Source organism: Nannobrachium achirus, assembly GCF_963921795.1.
Source record: "Nannobrachium achirus genome assembly, chromosome: 2".
In the NCBI taxonomy this organism is placed as follows: Eukaryota; Metazoa; Chordata; class Actinopteri; order Myctophiformes; family Myctophidae; genus Nannobrachium; species Nannobrachium achirus.
The window spans coordinates 61440433-61457593 of record NC_137811.1 but is presented as its reverse complement, the minus strand read 5'-3'; the positions used below and the strand labels follow the sequence as shown (position 1 = coordinate 61457593).

The following is a 17161-nucleotide window of genomic DNA, read 5'->3' as shown; positions in this document are numbered from 1 at the left end:
TGCGTGCGCCTGCGTGCGCGTGCACGAGTGCATATGCATGCCCGGAGAAGAGCTCAGGATGTACCTCCACCGTGAGGCTTTGGCTGATTAATCGGATCGGCACTTTGGATCTCTCCCCTTGACTCTTCCTGAGTACAACCCCTCTCCACCCCCCACAGTCCCTCTTATCTGCCTCTCGCTGTCTTACTAACAGCTGCTCTTCACTGCTCTTTCTCTCTCTCGCCCTCTCTCTGTCTCTGTCTCCCTAGTTCTAGTTAGATAGTCTTCTATCTACCCTCTGCATCTGGTCTTTCAAGGGCGTATACAGTATGTTAGGGTTTTTTGCATCTCTTTGGATGCACAACTCCCCCTTCCTTTCAAGAATCAAGAATTAAGAGGGTTTATTTGTCACTCACTCATACAGGTCCATGCAACGTAATGTTGCAAGACTGTGCTAACAACAACAACAATGCAATATACACAAGACAATAGATTCTATTGGAATAAATATAAGAAAAAGATCCCTTCTTTACTGTACTTTCATTATAACTTTTCTGCTGCCCTAATCTTATTCGTCTCATTTTCATATTTTATACATACTGTATGCTGCTGTTATTGATTCATTCTGTTAAGTGTAAACATGTTCTATATTAGCCATCATTTCTTATTTTACAGGCCAATGCTACAGGCACACAAGGAAGGATCATTATACTTAGCACCGTGACAAATCTACACAATATATTGTGGTCCTACACAATGATATTTAGTGTCTTAATTTAACTCTGAGAGCATAAGAAGGTTGTTTTCACTACCAGGGTCATCTCCTATCCTCTAAAGTCTAAACCCTCTTGTCCTCCACCATCAGTCCTTAGTTATTCCATGGTAACTGATCCCTAAACAATGGTCTAATGTCACTCTTTCCACACGCTGTTCCCTGAGGAATGTTTTCCCTGACGCTTGCTGCTTTATCTCTCTCTCTCTCTCTCTCTCTCTCTCTCTCTCTACTCTCTCTCTCCTTCATCTCTGTCACCCTGTTCATCAACATCCTTTCCCATCAATGGTGACAGAGCCTCCCGCACTGATCTCAGCGTTCTCCCTATTTGGTTAGTCACTTTCCTCCCCATATCATTTGCGGTGAGCTGGGATCGAACCTGAGGCTCCCCCTCCACAGACCGACACTAGGGATGGGACGATATGAACATTAATATCACAATTATTGTGACAAAAGAAATGATCCTGGGAGCGGAACATTTGCCAAAAAATAGCTGATCTACAAGCTCAGGGGTTGTGAGCTTGTAGATCGGCTATTTTTTGGCGAAGACATTTGATAGAGTGAAAAAAGACTGTATCAAGTACGTATATTACAAGTACCTTTTACCAATTATAGATGGGTATAAGTTGTACCGGATATGCAGCTCGGCAAATAAAAGGTGAATTGCTCCCAGTGCATGACGGAGGACGATATCACGATAAATGAAATCTCCACGATATGATTATCGTGAGTGTTTTTATCACGATAAACAATAATATTGCTTATCGTCCCATCCCTAACCGACACCCACCTCTCGTGCCAATAGGGCTGAGCCCGATTGGGGATACCATACAGCTCTTCTATTCTTTCTCCCTCTCTCCCCCCTCTCTCTGTCTCTCTCCTTCCCTCTAGCTCTCCTATTCTCTCTCTCTGTGTCTGTCTCTCTCCCCCTCTCTCTCTCTCTCTCTCTGTCTCTGTCTCTCTCCCCCTCTCTCTCTCTCTCTTTCTCTCTCCCCCTCTCTCTCTCTCTTCCTTCCTCCTGTTCTGGGTGCTGTGAGTGGAACACAGATTATGTCAGACATTTCTAAAACCGGATTAACGAGGATCACCTTCACACATGCACAGTGTGTGCAGTGACAAATAAATACACAATGACACATCAGGATACACACACATGGAAACAGATATGTCACGGACACATGGGCACATGGGCACACACACACACACACACACACACACACACACACACACACACACACACACACACACACACACACACACACACGGCCATGCATGTGTCACCCATCACACATAAAGTACACACACATGAACGTGCACGCACGCACGCACGCATGCAAATAGTGTCTTGACTCTTGACCCTAGCACCCATACTGCATGACACTAAATCATCAACATATGCTACAGTGCAATGTCCGAATGCTTTGACTCAACAGTCCACAGTCCACACACACACACACACACACACACACACACACACACACACACACACACACACACACACACACATACACATACACATACACATACACACACACACACACACACACACACACACACACACACACACACACACATACACACACACATGGCCCTCAGTCATTCTTGGCTGAATATTGTGCTCTATATCCAAGCCTGGCTGTCGCTGACACACTTCAAGGCCCACAAATTGGCTCCATGGGAGAAATAGAATGACACAGCATTGTCTACATCAGAGCCTCTCTCCCTCTATCTCTGTACCAGTGTGTATCTCTCTGTCTATCTATCTATCTATCTGTCTACCTGTGTGTGTCTCCGTCCCTTCATCTTTCTCTCACACTCTCCTCTGTCTCAGTGTCACTCTCTCCATCTCCATCTCTCTCTCGCTCCCCTTCTATTCTCCCTCTCACCTCGCCCTCTCCTCTCTCTCTCTCTCTCTCTCTCTCTCTCTCTCTCTCTCTCTCTCGCCCATCCCTCAACTTCTCTGACTCAGCAGTAACGGACAAGGTCACCTGACTGCTGTTGCTATGGAGACCGAGAAATGGGGGGACTTTCCCCCCTCCCCTTTCTCCTTCTTCCACTGCAGGGCAGAGAGAATGAGAAGGCGAGAGAGAGAGAGGAGGATGGGAACAAGAGAGAGGGGGGAGAGAGAGAAGATAGGAAAGAGACAGAGAGAGAGAGAGAGAGCGAGAGAGAGAGAGAGAGAGAGAGAGAGAGAGCAAAAGAGAGAAGGTGAACAGAGTGATAAACATGGATGTATGGCAGAGGTTAAGGAAGGGTACTGCTGGCGGCCATTTTGTTTGGAGCCAGATAGAAAAACTTTATTCGCAGCATGAGCTGTGACAAAGGCACCCTCACGGGTAGCAGCAACATTGTGTGCCAACCAGAATCAAGTTGCCTCCATACAGTGTATACTGTACCTGCATCATAGAGACACTGATATACAGTACATAATGGTACAATACATGTAATAGAAGTTATATCCATTATACTCAAACAATAATGATGATAGCCACACACCTGACCCAGCCAGTATTGATCCAGTACGTTAAAAATATAAACACACATTTCACACGGTCAATTGAAGTATTCAATTAAATTCAAATACCGGTAGGTTTTTACTGCTTTAGTAGACATCTGAGTTGTTCTTCCACCACTGGAAGAAACCCAGGGGTACACAGACTGCCACAGACTACACAGTCCATACCCACTGATGTCAGCGTACATCTTTGGATAGGCTATAGCCCAGTCAGTGCTTCATTCATTCAAATCAACATACGTACATGCTCGAGTTCCCTTAGCCCTATGTTCCCTCAGCGATGCAGGTGAATGTTAACCTGGTGAAATGCTAACCTGCCAATGCTGGTGAGTAGCTAAACTGCCGACACTGGTGAATGTTAACCACTATGCCTAAACCTAACCCAAACCCTGACCCTAACCTCAGTGTGTCTGAGGGAACATAGGGTCGAGGGAACATATCCATGATCCCTTGGCGAGCTCAAACCTATTATTCATGTTCCACATGGGTGGGGTCTGCCACCTGGGGTGATGCAATAAGTTCCAGAGCGTTTTTAAGACAATCCCATATGACTCTTTCCCCATGTTAGTCGTTTTCAATTACCAGTAGTGGAAAAGGTACTCAAATGTTTGGGCACAGTCACACCAAAGTATGGCTGGCGACTGAAAAACCCTTTTTGTGCTCAGCCGACAGTTTTCTGCAGCCAGCGGATTGTCCCAATAACCAATGACACACGTAGCTACAACCACTTGTCACTTCCTGAGTCTTGGGACAGTCCGCCTTCAACTCATCCGTTTGGACAGAGGGGAAACACAGGGCTTCAAGCATATAAACGCAAGGGCTGCGCGGCATGCTGAAAGCTGCGCAAGACCATAAATCCATGCCATTCCCATTGAAATGCATTGGCGGAATACACTCTCATAAGTAGACTATTTGGCCGGTGTGACCGTGCCCTTACAAGTAAAAGTCTGTAATTCAAAATTTACTTGAGTAAAAGTACAAAAGTATTGGCATGAAAATGTACTGTAGGCCTACTTAAAGTACCAAAAGTAAAAGTACTCATTATGCAGTAATTTGAAAGTATTTTGTAAATAGCAGATCTACTGCAAGCGTGCAATGCGTCGCATCGCAACGTATTGTGAGGTTTTCAATCAGCCACAGCTGTAGTGAAATCTGAATAATCCTTGCTGTGTGCCGTGCGGGGTAAACCCCTAAACACTGGCTATTGCATGAGTTCTAAGATAAATGCTAAAATAAGGTCTCCTAATTGGGCCATGTTCGGTTTCAACATCAGCAGTGAGTCACTCTTCTCTTATTGTAGTAATTACTTCCTGTATTAAAGTGGTTCTGTAACAAGACCATAATAGCAGAGAATACATCCGCTCAGCACTGATGCTGCATGGTCTTGCAGTGAGTCATTCTGTACATAGTGTACTGTACTATTCATTTGCCGCTGCATTAGTATAAATAGTGTTCTACCAATTGAAAATGCCCTTGTTTCCTTTGGGATAGCTGATTTCGTATGTTACTCTATTTGGTCTGTGGCCGTGGAAAACATCCACGTGTGGAGAGCTTGTATCTGATGGACTTGACATGATTGATTCCACTGTTCTCACAGTCACTTTGATAAAACATCTGACAGGGCTCAGGGTGTGCATGTGGTCGGGTCCTGTCAGACCCTGCTGTGACGTTGCGTGGTCGCTCAGCGCATGCAGGAGGCAACAGCGCCGAGAGGAAATCTCCCAGAGGGCCAGGCCAGCATGCACCATTCTGAGATTTCCCTTGCAAATATAAGCCCATGGAGGCAGACTGCATGTGTATGGTGTGAGCGTGTGTACAGTACTATACGGTATGTGCACATGTGGGTATATGCATGGCTTTGTGCATGTGAATGGGCGTGGGTGTGTGTGTACGTGTGTGTGTGTGTGTGTGTGTGTGTGTGTGTGTGTGTGTGTATTCATATGTGTTGTGTGCAAGTTAATTCATCTGTAAATTGAGGATTTTACTGTGTACTGCTGCATCCTCTACTGCTCAGTGTGTAAAGCTTCGTAAAAGGCAGTTCTCTTGTGCTGTATGTAGGCCATCTGTCTCTCCTGCTATCCACTGACTCCTATGTCCTCCTATACTTCTCTCTCTCTCTCTCTCTCTCTCTCTCTCTCTCTCTCTCTCTCTCTCTCTCTCTCTCTCTCTCTCTCTCTTTGCCATTGTACTCCCTGTCTTTCTGTTTTTAACCACTCAAACCCTATATCCTTCATTTATCCGTGTACCCCAGAGGTACAGTACTGTATATACTAGGCCGCCTCCTTTTCCCCCAAATCTCTTCAGTGAAAATTGCAGATTTGTGATGCTTTGTGAGCTTGTAGATCTGCTATTTTGTTAATCTTATATGAAATCAAGTGGGTTTAAGTGGCTAATCCTTTATTTATTTCCGATTAGGTTTGCTGAGGATGAATGTTCATTTTAAGCAACACCCTGCGTCACTCACACAGCTACACACATTCACACCTGGGGGCTGCCCAGTACAACCACAGTCTTGTTGGTCACTGAGCAGCTCCACTGGAGTGGTTGGGGGTTCTGTGCCTTTGCTCAAGGACACTTCAACGGATGGAGTTGAGCGAGTACTAAGTGTTCACTTCCTCAGACAGATCTTTCCTGCCGATCAAGGGGATCGAACCTTCCGTTAACAAACCCGCTCTAAACTTTAGGCCACTTCTGGCCCTCATAATTGAACAGTGAGTTTATCAATTTCAACTGATTCTTTAATCAAATCTGTTTGCCTATCAATGTAGGCTGGACAGGAACTACTGCAGAGAAAATCTATCGAGAAGTACAGGAATGTAGGCAGGACTACAGGAAGTCCAGTCGACTGGACATATAGCCTTTCTGTAATTCCTGACACTTTTAGCAGTAGTTGGGAATTGAGACAATGGCTTCTCTCTCCCTTTGTCTTTCTCTCTCTCCTTCTGTGACTGTCAAAGCCACTATCAATCTTTGTTTTATGATATGAATAAGTACGCAATAAAACATAATGTTCTACATTGTAGATTAGTTGTCCTTCGACTGTTGCCTCTTTGTATCATTGGGCATGCAGTGTCCTGATAGAGAAGTGACCATGGCATCACAAGGATATCAATATGCATTCACAGATAAATAAACAGATAAACAGATGAATAGGGCCTAATCAGTACAAACAGATGAAGGTTAAGCATGTCCAGCCTAAAATATCACTTTGCTAGATGCATGCATTCATCAATACATGTGTTGTTGGCCTATTCCTTCCATTCAGTCAGTGCTTAAATGAAACACATTTCTTATTTTCAACCTAAATCCCATCATTCTGATGTTAGCAGATCAATATAGTCTGGCAAAATATACCCTATATGACATAGGGGTTTAGTGGCTCAGTAGTTAACACTGTTGCCTCCCAGCAAGATGGCCCTGTGTTCGATCCCAACTGGGTTCTTTCTGTGTGGGGTTTACATGTTCATGTGGGTTTCCTCCTGGTGCACTGCTCTCCTCTCACACCCAAAGACATTTAGTAGGGCAGGAGAGAGGCTACACCAGCACCCGAACGACATTTTTTCAAAACCATTTTTTTTAAGAGGTGGTGCCATAGTTTTGTACTTTTTCTGGTTTTCATGTGTCTATGAGGTTGACCGTATTTCATTAGACCCTGGTGTGGTTGTTAGGAGCAATTATGTATTCCCTTTGTATTTTGGGTTTCTTCCTCAAGGCTGCCACCTTGTGGGTCAAAAGTGCCGATCCAAAAACACAGATAGAGTGACATCATATAATCATCCCCTCCCCCTTTAAGATTCACCCAAAACTGTGGGTGTGGCTAACTTCAGATGGGTTACCACCCACCATGACAACCAGGCATACTTAATGAACTGGTGGGTGTGGCCACATAAAAACCTAATTTCTGTACACTTTTTTGGAAAAAGATCTTCCTCCTGGGGGGGGGGGGGGGGGGGGGAAGAAATCATAACTAGACACCATAAGGGTCCTAAAAAATAGGTTTAAAAAAAAGTCGTTCAGGTGCTGGTGCCTCTCTCCTGCCCTACTAATTAGGTGGATGAATACTGCTGCCAGGGCCCTTGAGCATAGCCTAGTAAACTAGACTCCTCCTGCCTTCTGATTAAGTCTGGTTTATGAGGCTAATTGAGCAAGGCACTGGCCTTGGAGCTGAAGCTGCTGCTCACTGGTTGTCCACTGCCCCTAATTACCACATTGCCTCCAATGAGTCGGTCGGTGTCAGCTTGCCACCATTGGTGTGTGAATGTGGGAAGTGAGGACGCTGGCGTCAACTGTTCACCGCTTCACCTCCCAATGTATGAATGAATGAACCATTGTAAAGCGCTTTGAGCACTTGGAAAAGCGCTATAAAAATGCAATTCATTATTAATTAGTCTCACTTTGCCAGAGATCTCAGCCTACCAATAGGCCTACATCTCAGATCTGGTGAACGTGTAAATTCATTGTAGTTGCTAAAACTGTGGGGAAACAATTCAGAGATTTTAAAAAACTAACTGCATTGAAAAAACAATGCAAAGATGGATGGCCCTTCATATTGGGCTAGAGACAGGATTGGACGATTGGTTATCAAAGCAGTGGGTGTAGGTTTGTTAGCTGCCATTCTCGACACTGTTCTAGTAACTAACTACCATGCATTTAGATGTGATGTCTCCAGACATAGCCTATTGGTACTGTAGGCAGACATCTTTGATTGTCTGGTAACACAGGTCTAGCTCCTAGTAGTTAGGATGGGATAAATGCACAGGGCTGATAAATAAAGATAAATAATGAATAATATACATACGACTCTAGTCTCGTTGATAAACGATCTGTAGCCTATTTGGGTGGAAATACTGTTACCTACAAAGAGATATCGTCCCCTTATGTACTTGCAGTGCATCCACCCATTTCAGTCCATATCTGTTTTACAGTGAGCAGTGTAAAAGATTAAAAAAAAATGCGACCGCTCACGTTGACTGCTGCTCACTGTAAAACTACTTCTTAAAGGTCAAGGATGTTCACGATCATAACACCAGAGGCAGCTCCACTAATCATCATCAGCGTAGATTTAACACTAAACAAGGCGCTAACTCGTTCTCCTGCTATACCATCAACATGTGGAACGCCCTTCCACAAGCCCTAAAGGAGAGCAAATCCCTAGCCTCCTTCAAAATTGGTATGAAAAGTCACCTTCAGACAGCAGCTACCCGTGACTTGTAAATAGACTAAGCCCCCATGCTCCCCCCCCCCTTTTCTTTGTATTCTGCCTTTTGTATTTGATGTTATGCTTTTGAAACTGATATTATCCTAGATAAAGTACTATGTTCTATCCGTCTGTCTTTCAATGTTATATGAGATACTTAAAGTGTGGTTCCTGTGGAAATAAGCCTCGGCTTTCTAGGATCTCCTTTTAGTTGACCTTGTACCAGTGATTTGTACTGTCATGAAACTGTACTTTTTTCTATTGCAAACTTCTAATAAATTCTTCAATCAATCAATCAAACTACCTATAGGCTATTTATAGTAAGTGTATCAGACTGGTTCGAGTCTCGATTTTCAAAAGCCTATGTAGACCTACCCACTGTATGGACACAACCATATACTGTGTTAATTTAGTGGGAGGAAAATAAAAGTGAACAGACTATTAGAGGTGAGTGACACAGCATTCAATCCAGTTATGCCTCATGTCTGGGTCTCAGTCTAGGCCTTTCTGTCTGTCTGTCTATATCCATGTGCGTGGTGTGAACACACACACACACACACACACACACACACACACACACACACACACACACACACACACACACACACACACACACACACACACACACACACACACAGAAACATAAGTGTACACACACGCACGCACGTGTGCCAAATGCTCCGTGTCCAGGCCTATTATTAAAGCATCATTGAGGTGGTGATATGGAAGTGCACCGGCGTTAAACATGCTGATGATGACAGGAGGACTATATGATATTGCTCATACCATCACATGCAACACAAACGCACAAAAATACACTGTCGTGTAGATGAACACGGATGCATCACATCAAAGAAACACACACACAATCACGACAGGCGACAGCTAGGATCTAACCTTATGCGTCCATTTAACACAAACATTTCAGCCTAGAGGCGCGCGTGTATGTGCTGCCGCTGGCCCGCAAGCCTTGGAGTTCTGCAGTATGACAGGAGGGGCAGCGCTGCCTTCCTATTGGCCCGCTGGAGGGAATAGCCGTCGGCGGTTGGTCGCTGAGCTCATCGCCGGCGAGACGCTCGGACTTGTGATTGGCTATACGCGGAACGTCCGTGTCCCCCCCGTTCCGCTCAGCCTGAACGGGGCGGGGCGTCTCGCCACTCACGAACCAGCGGTGGGAAAAAGTACTCACATTTAATATTTAGAGCCTATAAGTAAAAGTATCAATACTGCAAATATACATAGGCTACTCCGTTGCAAATAAAATCCCGGAATTTAAAATGTACTCAAGTAAATGTGCAAAAGTAGGCCTATTACATTTTTCTTTTTAGTGGATGTTTCTCTCAATATGCGAACAAGTTATGGTTTAATGTAGGCTACTGTATTCCCTGAATCTCAAATAAACAAAACTGTGGGGAGAAAAAAGTAGGCTTATTGTTATCAAAATGTACTAAAATAAAATAAAAGTAGTCCTACTCATTATGCAGAAAGTGTCATTTCAAGTTTTCAAATGTGTGCAAATATTTTTAGAAAATCTACAAGCTCACAATGAGCTTGTAGATGTAGATCGTCTATTTTCAAATGGCCAAAATGTACATAGGCCTACTGGCCTAGGTTTGAAGATGATATGTATAGCCTACGTTTTGTAATAAATAATAGGCCTAATAGTCCACATCTATACAAGTAACTAGTAGCCTACTAAATCCTTTCAAAAGTAGCAGGCTAAAAAAAAAGCACAATATTTGGATCCGAGATGTAGCAGAGTAGAAGTGTTGGAAACTGGAAATACTCAAGTGAAGTACAAATTCCTCAAATGTACTTAGTTACTTTTTACACCATCACGACGCGCTAGCGGGGCCGGACCTCCTTCCACAGGCGGAGTGATCGCTCCCACAGAGTGAGTACTGCGGCCTGCGGCAGAGCCGCGGAGGGGCATCAAAATCCCTAATAAAAAAGGTAGCAGTGCGGCTCCTCAGTTCGGCCCGTCTCTCTCCCTACACTAAGCAGAGAGCACGAGAAGGACCCGCAGCATCCTGGCGTGATGCTCCGCTTGAGACCGCAACATTTCAGTTAAAAGATTGTGAGCCGGACCTTTTTTCATAAGGTTTGAGAGAGAGACAGCCGGTTTTAATTTTTTCTCCCCAACCCAAAAGGAAGGAAGAAAGAAAGGAACCCTCCTTTTGTCTTCGCTTTTAGAGGTAGGATATAAAGTTGCCTGGCGGTCTGGTCTTGTCTTGTAGCGGCTCGTTTTGACTTGACTGACTCACGTTACTAGGCAACACACTGCACAAAAAGAACATAATCTGTTTTGTCGCGTCTTTTTTGAAAGGGGAGACGTTTTGCTATAATATCAACCTGAGGGGCTGACGCTTCTCAAGCTTTGCATCACCTGAGAGGAGATCACACACCAACCGCCAACATGGGGGTAAGACTGACGATTCCAACTTTTCTTTTTTGTTTAAACTGCGTTGTTAAACCCAGCTGAAGTGACAGAATAGCAGCATTAATCACTGAATGAAGGACAATGGACTGATCATGTCTCATCTCTTCCCGGAGAAGAGTCCTAGCTGGTGAATGAAGGAGTGACATTGAGTCTAATGCGGAATTCTGTTCTAGCCCCGGTCTCATCGACTCTGCGACAAACTGCTGTGTGACGAAACTCTCATGTCATACTGCAGACACATCCTGTCCTGTGTGCGACACATTTATAGACTAAAAGCACTCTAAACGTTATGTTCTTCAACTGAAGGTTATAGGGCCTGTGTCCTCTAGATCTGATGTCAGTCATCATCTCAGAGGCATTTCTTATTTTGTCAGGATAGCTGATGCTGAAAGTCATAGGAGTAAAGAAAAGTATTAGCTAACCTAGAGTTTGTGGTTCAAGGGGATGTCAGCGATAAAGATGTGTGTCTTTCTTGGCCTCGTTATCTACCGGCACAACGTGGCAGGTATTTGCGGGGCCTAATCGGTTTATTCTAGAAAGCTCTGTGTCAGAGAGAGAGAGATGGGGAGAGAGAGAGAGAGAGAGAGAGAGAGAGAGAGAGAGAGAGAGAGAGAGAGAGACATCTTCATCTAGTTCAGTGTTTGTGGTGTTATTTCCTGTTTATAAATGATCTTTATTGAGCTCAATTAAGGAGGAATGTTACATTACACACATAATAAAACGTGTAGGCTACTTCTCGTGAGAGCAGTTGGCAGAGCCTGCAAGGCACGGACAGCAGCTGTGATGAATGATGATGATGATGATGGTGGTGGTGGTGGTGGTGATGCCGGCAGTGAGCCTCATGGAGAGTATGGAAGCGGGCAGGAGGGAGGGGGAGGGGGGGGGGGGTGTCTCAGCACGCAACGACCACGATGACCCATGCGTCATAATGCGGTTACCAGGAATAAGCGCTTCACCAGCTTATTTCCCCTTTAATTTGTGACATAACAGGAGACTTGGTAATCGCTGGCAGTGAACACACACACGCACACGGCGCGCGCGCGCACACACACACACACACACACACACACACACACACACACACACACACACACACACACACACACACACACACACGAGCGGCATATTAAAGAAAAGTAATAATAAGCTACGTCGGGGTCGGGCTATAGGCTACTATACCAAGGTGCGCACCTGAAATTTGGCCAACCAAATCGAGCCGATAAAAAGCTGTCATCCATGTGTCGCACAGTTGAGAGGCTTTACAGCACATTTCCCTTGCAAATGAACGCCACCCGGTGAAATTCGGCACTGTAGGCCTACTGCTGCATGTCTGGAAAATTCCGAGATGCAGATGTTGCGCCTGACAGCAGCAGGGTGGGCTATTGCGCAATGCTCGCCCCATCACCATCCTGCGGACGGGAGACGGGAGTTGTAGTTCTTTTAAGTCTGCGACGGCCGGTTCTGCTCTGCGGGATGAATTGATGTGATTTCATGACACTGCAGAATGTGCAGATTGATTCCCTATGCGGTGCTGCTTGCTGACTGGGCGGAACTGAAGCCCTTCGAGACGGTGTCAGTGATAAAGCGAGGACATTTGAGACGCTGTGTGTGTTTTATGTAGCCTTAATTCTGGGCAAAGGAAATGAAGCCGAGTTAGCCGACAGTCGGTGTTCATCATCCTTCTGGACAGTAGAGAATCCAGCAGGCAGTATCAGCAGTAGAGGCACTGCGTCAAACAGAATGCAGAAAAGTGCTTACGCATGATGTGCATGATGTGCTGCTGTGGAGAAGTCGGGTCAAGTAGAGAAGAACGCGAGTGTGAGCCAACGAGAGAGAGAGAGAGAGAGAGAGAGAGAGAGAGAGAGAGAGAGAGAGAGAGAGGATGGTTCTGAAAATACTTGAATAAAACCCTCGATTCACAGTTATGATCAGAAAATTATCTTCTATTGCAACCCCATGTACTGGTGTGCTGTGGTGTGGCGCGCCACGCATGACGCGCTGTCGCTGCTGCTGCGTTCTTGATGTGCATGGCAGAACATCAGAACCAGCTGTTCTTTCACAGAGAGGCCGCAGGATGCATCGCGGCTTCTGCGTCAAAAGGGGGGTGGGGCATTTCATGTGGAAATTCCCTGTGAAGAGTGGTGATAGGCTGGCAACATGGAGGCACGCAAGCTAATGAACTGGGGGGAGGCAAAGGACCAGTAGAGGACGGTGCCAAGGCAGAGAGTCTTAAGTTGGGATGCAAGAGAGAGATGCAACTAGCAGCTATAGTGCTTTAGTGCTGTCTGTCTGTCTGTCTGTCTGTCTGTCTGTCTGTCTGTCTGTCTGTCTGTCTGTCTGTCTCATTTCTCTCTCTCCCCCCCTCTGCACTTGGACAACTTGTGCTGGTGCAGTAGCCTAGCATAGGGAAGAAGGTAGGGGGGAGGACACGCAAAAGAGGAAAGAGAGAGAGAGAGGTAGAGTCGCGGGTCGATGATGGAGAGCCGCAACAAGCACGGGACGACCGCTGTGTTTCACCTTCAGACACGTGACAGAGATAGGGGGGGGGGCGCCACTGTCGATGTGGAGAGAGAGAGAGAAACAGAGGGTGAAAAGCAGTGAATAGACTGCAGGTGTAGAGAAGGAGACAGAGAGACATATTTGGAGGCAAGGGTGCAGTGTAAAGGCGGAGGAGGAGGAGGAGGAGGAGGAGGAGGAGGAGGAGGGGTGGAGCGGCCTGCCTCTGTATCCTGTTACAGAATAATGACCTGAGGCTCACTTTACCAAGGCTCTTGTTACCTCCATACCCCCTCCTGCTGCGCTTCCCGGGATTGTTTACCACGGATATCGGAGCCAGATGGGGTGTAGAGGAGAGAGGGAAGATGGGGGATGGTGGTGGCATCTCTGTGGTTGTAGGACATTGCACGTATGTTCATGGCGGGGGGAGGGCGGGTCACGGTGCTTCATTCCTGAGCAGGTGGGGGCATTTAGTCTGAGAGGAGGTGGGGACTGGGGGTATCGTTGTGGGAGGATTTGTGGGAGGGGGCGAAGGCTGAAGGTTAAGGCGGAGGCAGGTGTCACCGTAGAGAGATGGATGAAGGTGGCGATAGTGTTGAGGACTAAAGAGGGTGTGGTTAATCTGGTACAGCAGTATATGGTAGAGGGCATAACCTCTCTCTCTGCTAATAGGTAGTGAGTGCTGTGACTAAGCCGTGTCGTTACACCAAACCGTGTTGCGAAATGAAGATATACCACAGTAATTATTTAAAGCCAGGTGTTGATAGGACTTGTGCGTAGGTGTTGTTGGAACAGACACGGCAGGATTTAGCTCAAGGACACTGGCACACTTTGGCTCTTTGCTAGGGCTGTAAGCTGCAACCTTTTGTGTACAGGACAGTGTTCCTAACTGCACACTGCAGCTCTAGGCCCTTTGGCATCGAGGACGGTGTTCGTGAAACAGCAGTGCAAGCCTATAGTTGTTACTGTGAGTGACCCATGAAGGTTGAGTTTTCGCACCCTCTATTGCAAGAGCACATGAACCATTCTGAGGGGGTGAACATTCAGCAAAATATACAAGCTCACAACGGGTTGCATTTGCGATGCATTGTAAGCGTGTACAATGGCTATTTTTCGTGAAGATATGCAGTATAGAGGGGGGAAAAAGGAGGGTGTTTACTGTACAGACCCCTGGGGGAGAGACTTTAAGTGGTAAAATGAACACTCATGATTTTGCTGTGTAGGGGTGTCTGGCTGAACCAGTGGTGACAGTGTGTTTTGGAGCTTTGGGACATATATTGTCTGGGACTCTGCAGAGAGCCCATCCCTCCTCTGCCTTTGGTGCAGAGTTCTGCACACACACACACACACACACACACACACACAGCTGGTGCGCTGCACCGCCCCATGACTAATCTGTCCCGCACACTCCAGCCGGAACCAATAGGAGTGCAGCGTTTATGCCAGGTACCCAACCAACCGGGCACTGCCCGGAAGGAAGCCCCTTGACTGACCATGCAAGGCCGGCAGCGATGCTTTCAGTCCACAGGGGTCAAAAAAAAGGAAAATGGATCCGAGGGATACGCAGTGGTGGAAAAAGTACTCACATTTTTGACTTAAGTAAAAGTATCAATACTGTCTGCAGCGTAGAAATACTCTGTTACCAGTAAATGTCCGGAATTCAAAATGTACTCAAGTACAGTACAGTAAATGTACTACTTTACACCACTGGTGATATGACCCCCCCCCCCCCCCCCCCCCCACACACACACACACACACACTCTAAAATACCTTCCTACACATTATGTCAAGAGTCTTCAACAGGGGGTCCGGGATACCTAGAGGGTCCTCAGAGTTACTTCAGGGGGGCCACCAAATCTTTGTGTGATAGGATGATTATTTTCAATGAAGAACTTGAACCCTCCTATCCCTATGCTGAGGAGAACGTTAGCCAAAAATATCAGCTGCGAGGCGTTGAGAGCTTGTAGAGCTGATATTTTTGGCAAATAGGTTTGGTGTAAAGAGTGAAAAGGTCAAATTTACTAAGTACCTGCGATTTAAGTGGTTAAATGTCTGAAAAGAAAACACATTAACACAAATCCAACATAGACTGATGACAGTGCTTTCATGAAATCGATGAAAATCTGCAACACAATTTTATACAGTATGCATGTAGAGGGGGTCCCTGCTTTATCTCCCTCTCAGTTAAGGGGTCCTTGGCCTGAAAACATTGAAGACCCCTGCATTATGTTGTCCTCTTCAAGCCTAGCAGGCCCTCAAATCAATAGGCGTTCAGTGGTATTAATGGGGAAGGTGTCCTCAGAGCACTGCTGCTGAAGGACACAGGCCCCGGCTAGTTGCTACACCGGCTCAGCAAAAAGCACTGCAGTTAGCATGCATGCTAACTGCAGAGGAGACAATGTCGTGTTCAAGGCCAGGAGGATGCTTGTTTTCTCCTCTTCTTCCCCAAATCAAATCAGATGCATTTGTACAAAAAAGGCTTTCTTCTGCTCACATTATCCGCGCTAAGTTTGCTCTACGGGCAATGCCTTTGGTGGTGTGGGCTCGAGGGAACGCGACATTTGTTCTTGTGTAGTGTGTGGGTAATAAAATGTAAAGGTCATTCGCGTCTCCTTCATACTGTACTGTTACTGTATAATGAGATTAGCCGAGGCACAGTCCTGGATGTACTGACGGCAGTTTGTCAGCCGTGGTGAGGAGGACAGGCCTGATGGTCTCCCATGTTGAGAGAGAGAGACACAGAAGGGTTAGGTTGCCTGACTACAAAGACATGGCTAATTCACAATGTTGTCCTGGGAGATCTGGGTGAGTGTGTGTTTGTGACCGTTTGTGTGTGTCTGTGTGTGTCTGTGATTGTGTGGGTAGTACAACAAAGCACTGGGAGTAACACAAGGGGAAGTCACAATAGACAATGGCTATTTATTCAAATCAAAGCAATTTCGTTTTGACAAGGCACTGTTGTATACCTACGTCTGTATTTGTAGCACGCAATGTTGCTGTCCAATGAATGGTCCCTTTCACCCAATGAGTTCATCAACTGTGTGATTTGTTACATGCCTGGGCGTCATTATAACATTTATTGAAACAGTCCTCTGTTTTGCTGACATAGTGCAGAGTGCAGACTGCAGATTAATATCGTATTCATGGGAACATAGTGAATAGATGTTCTGTTTTGCACCATGTTAACCACATGAACCCTAGCGTTCCTATTCTGTGTGGGCGAACATTCAGCAAAAATAGCAAATCTACAAGCTACATTCAATGTATCAGGTTGAGATTTGGTGTAGAGGAAACAAAGGAGGGCCTCTGTTTTTCATCTTTGGATGTGATATTGCACATCATCTCAAGGTACTCTTTTCAAATCAGCTCTACGGTTACTGAGAAATGTCCACTGGAAGCTTAGCATGTTGTAGCAATGCTAATAGAAACAATGGTATGAGATAGCAAATAAAGAAACAAATTCGTTTCTGGCTAAATGGTTCCATTTGTTTCCATTAGCATTGCTACAGCATGCCAAGACACTTCCAGGGAACATTTCTCAGTGACTGTGCAGTGAAGATTCTTTAATCTATATACAAATACAGGATCTAGTTTGACAAGGACGATGAGATGTGGGATATTAAATTGCACCTACATGCAGTACATACAGTACCTCTGATGAAAATGTTTCATAGCCATGTACTGTGTCTGTGTGCATGACTGCATGTGTGTGTGTTCAGCAGAGAAGCACTCAAGCCTTCTCATGTAACAGCAAGATGTTC

General features: G+C 45.7%; 1 protein-coding gene across 1 annotated transcript in view; it reads left to right on the top strand.

The window, feature by feature from the left end:
- The first annotated feature begins 10575 nt into the window (after positions 1–10575).
- atp1a3b (ATPase Na+/K+ transporting subunit alpha 3b) overlaps positions 10576–17161 on the top strand; it is a 31956-nt gene continuing 25370 nt past the window's right edge. The window contains exons 1-2 of the mRNA XM_080745873.1: positions 10576–10658; positions 10790–10885. Of these exons, the coding sequence (XP_080601999.1) occupies positions 10880–10885 (6 nt within the window). The 5' untranslated portion in view covers positions 10576–10658; positions 10790–10879. The remainder of the gene's footprint in view (positions 10659–10789; positions 10886–17161) is intronic.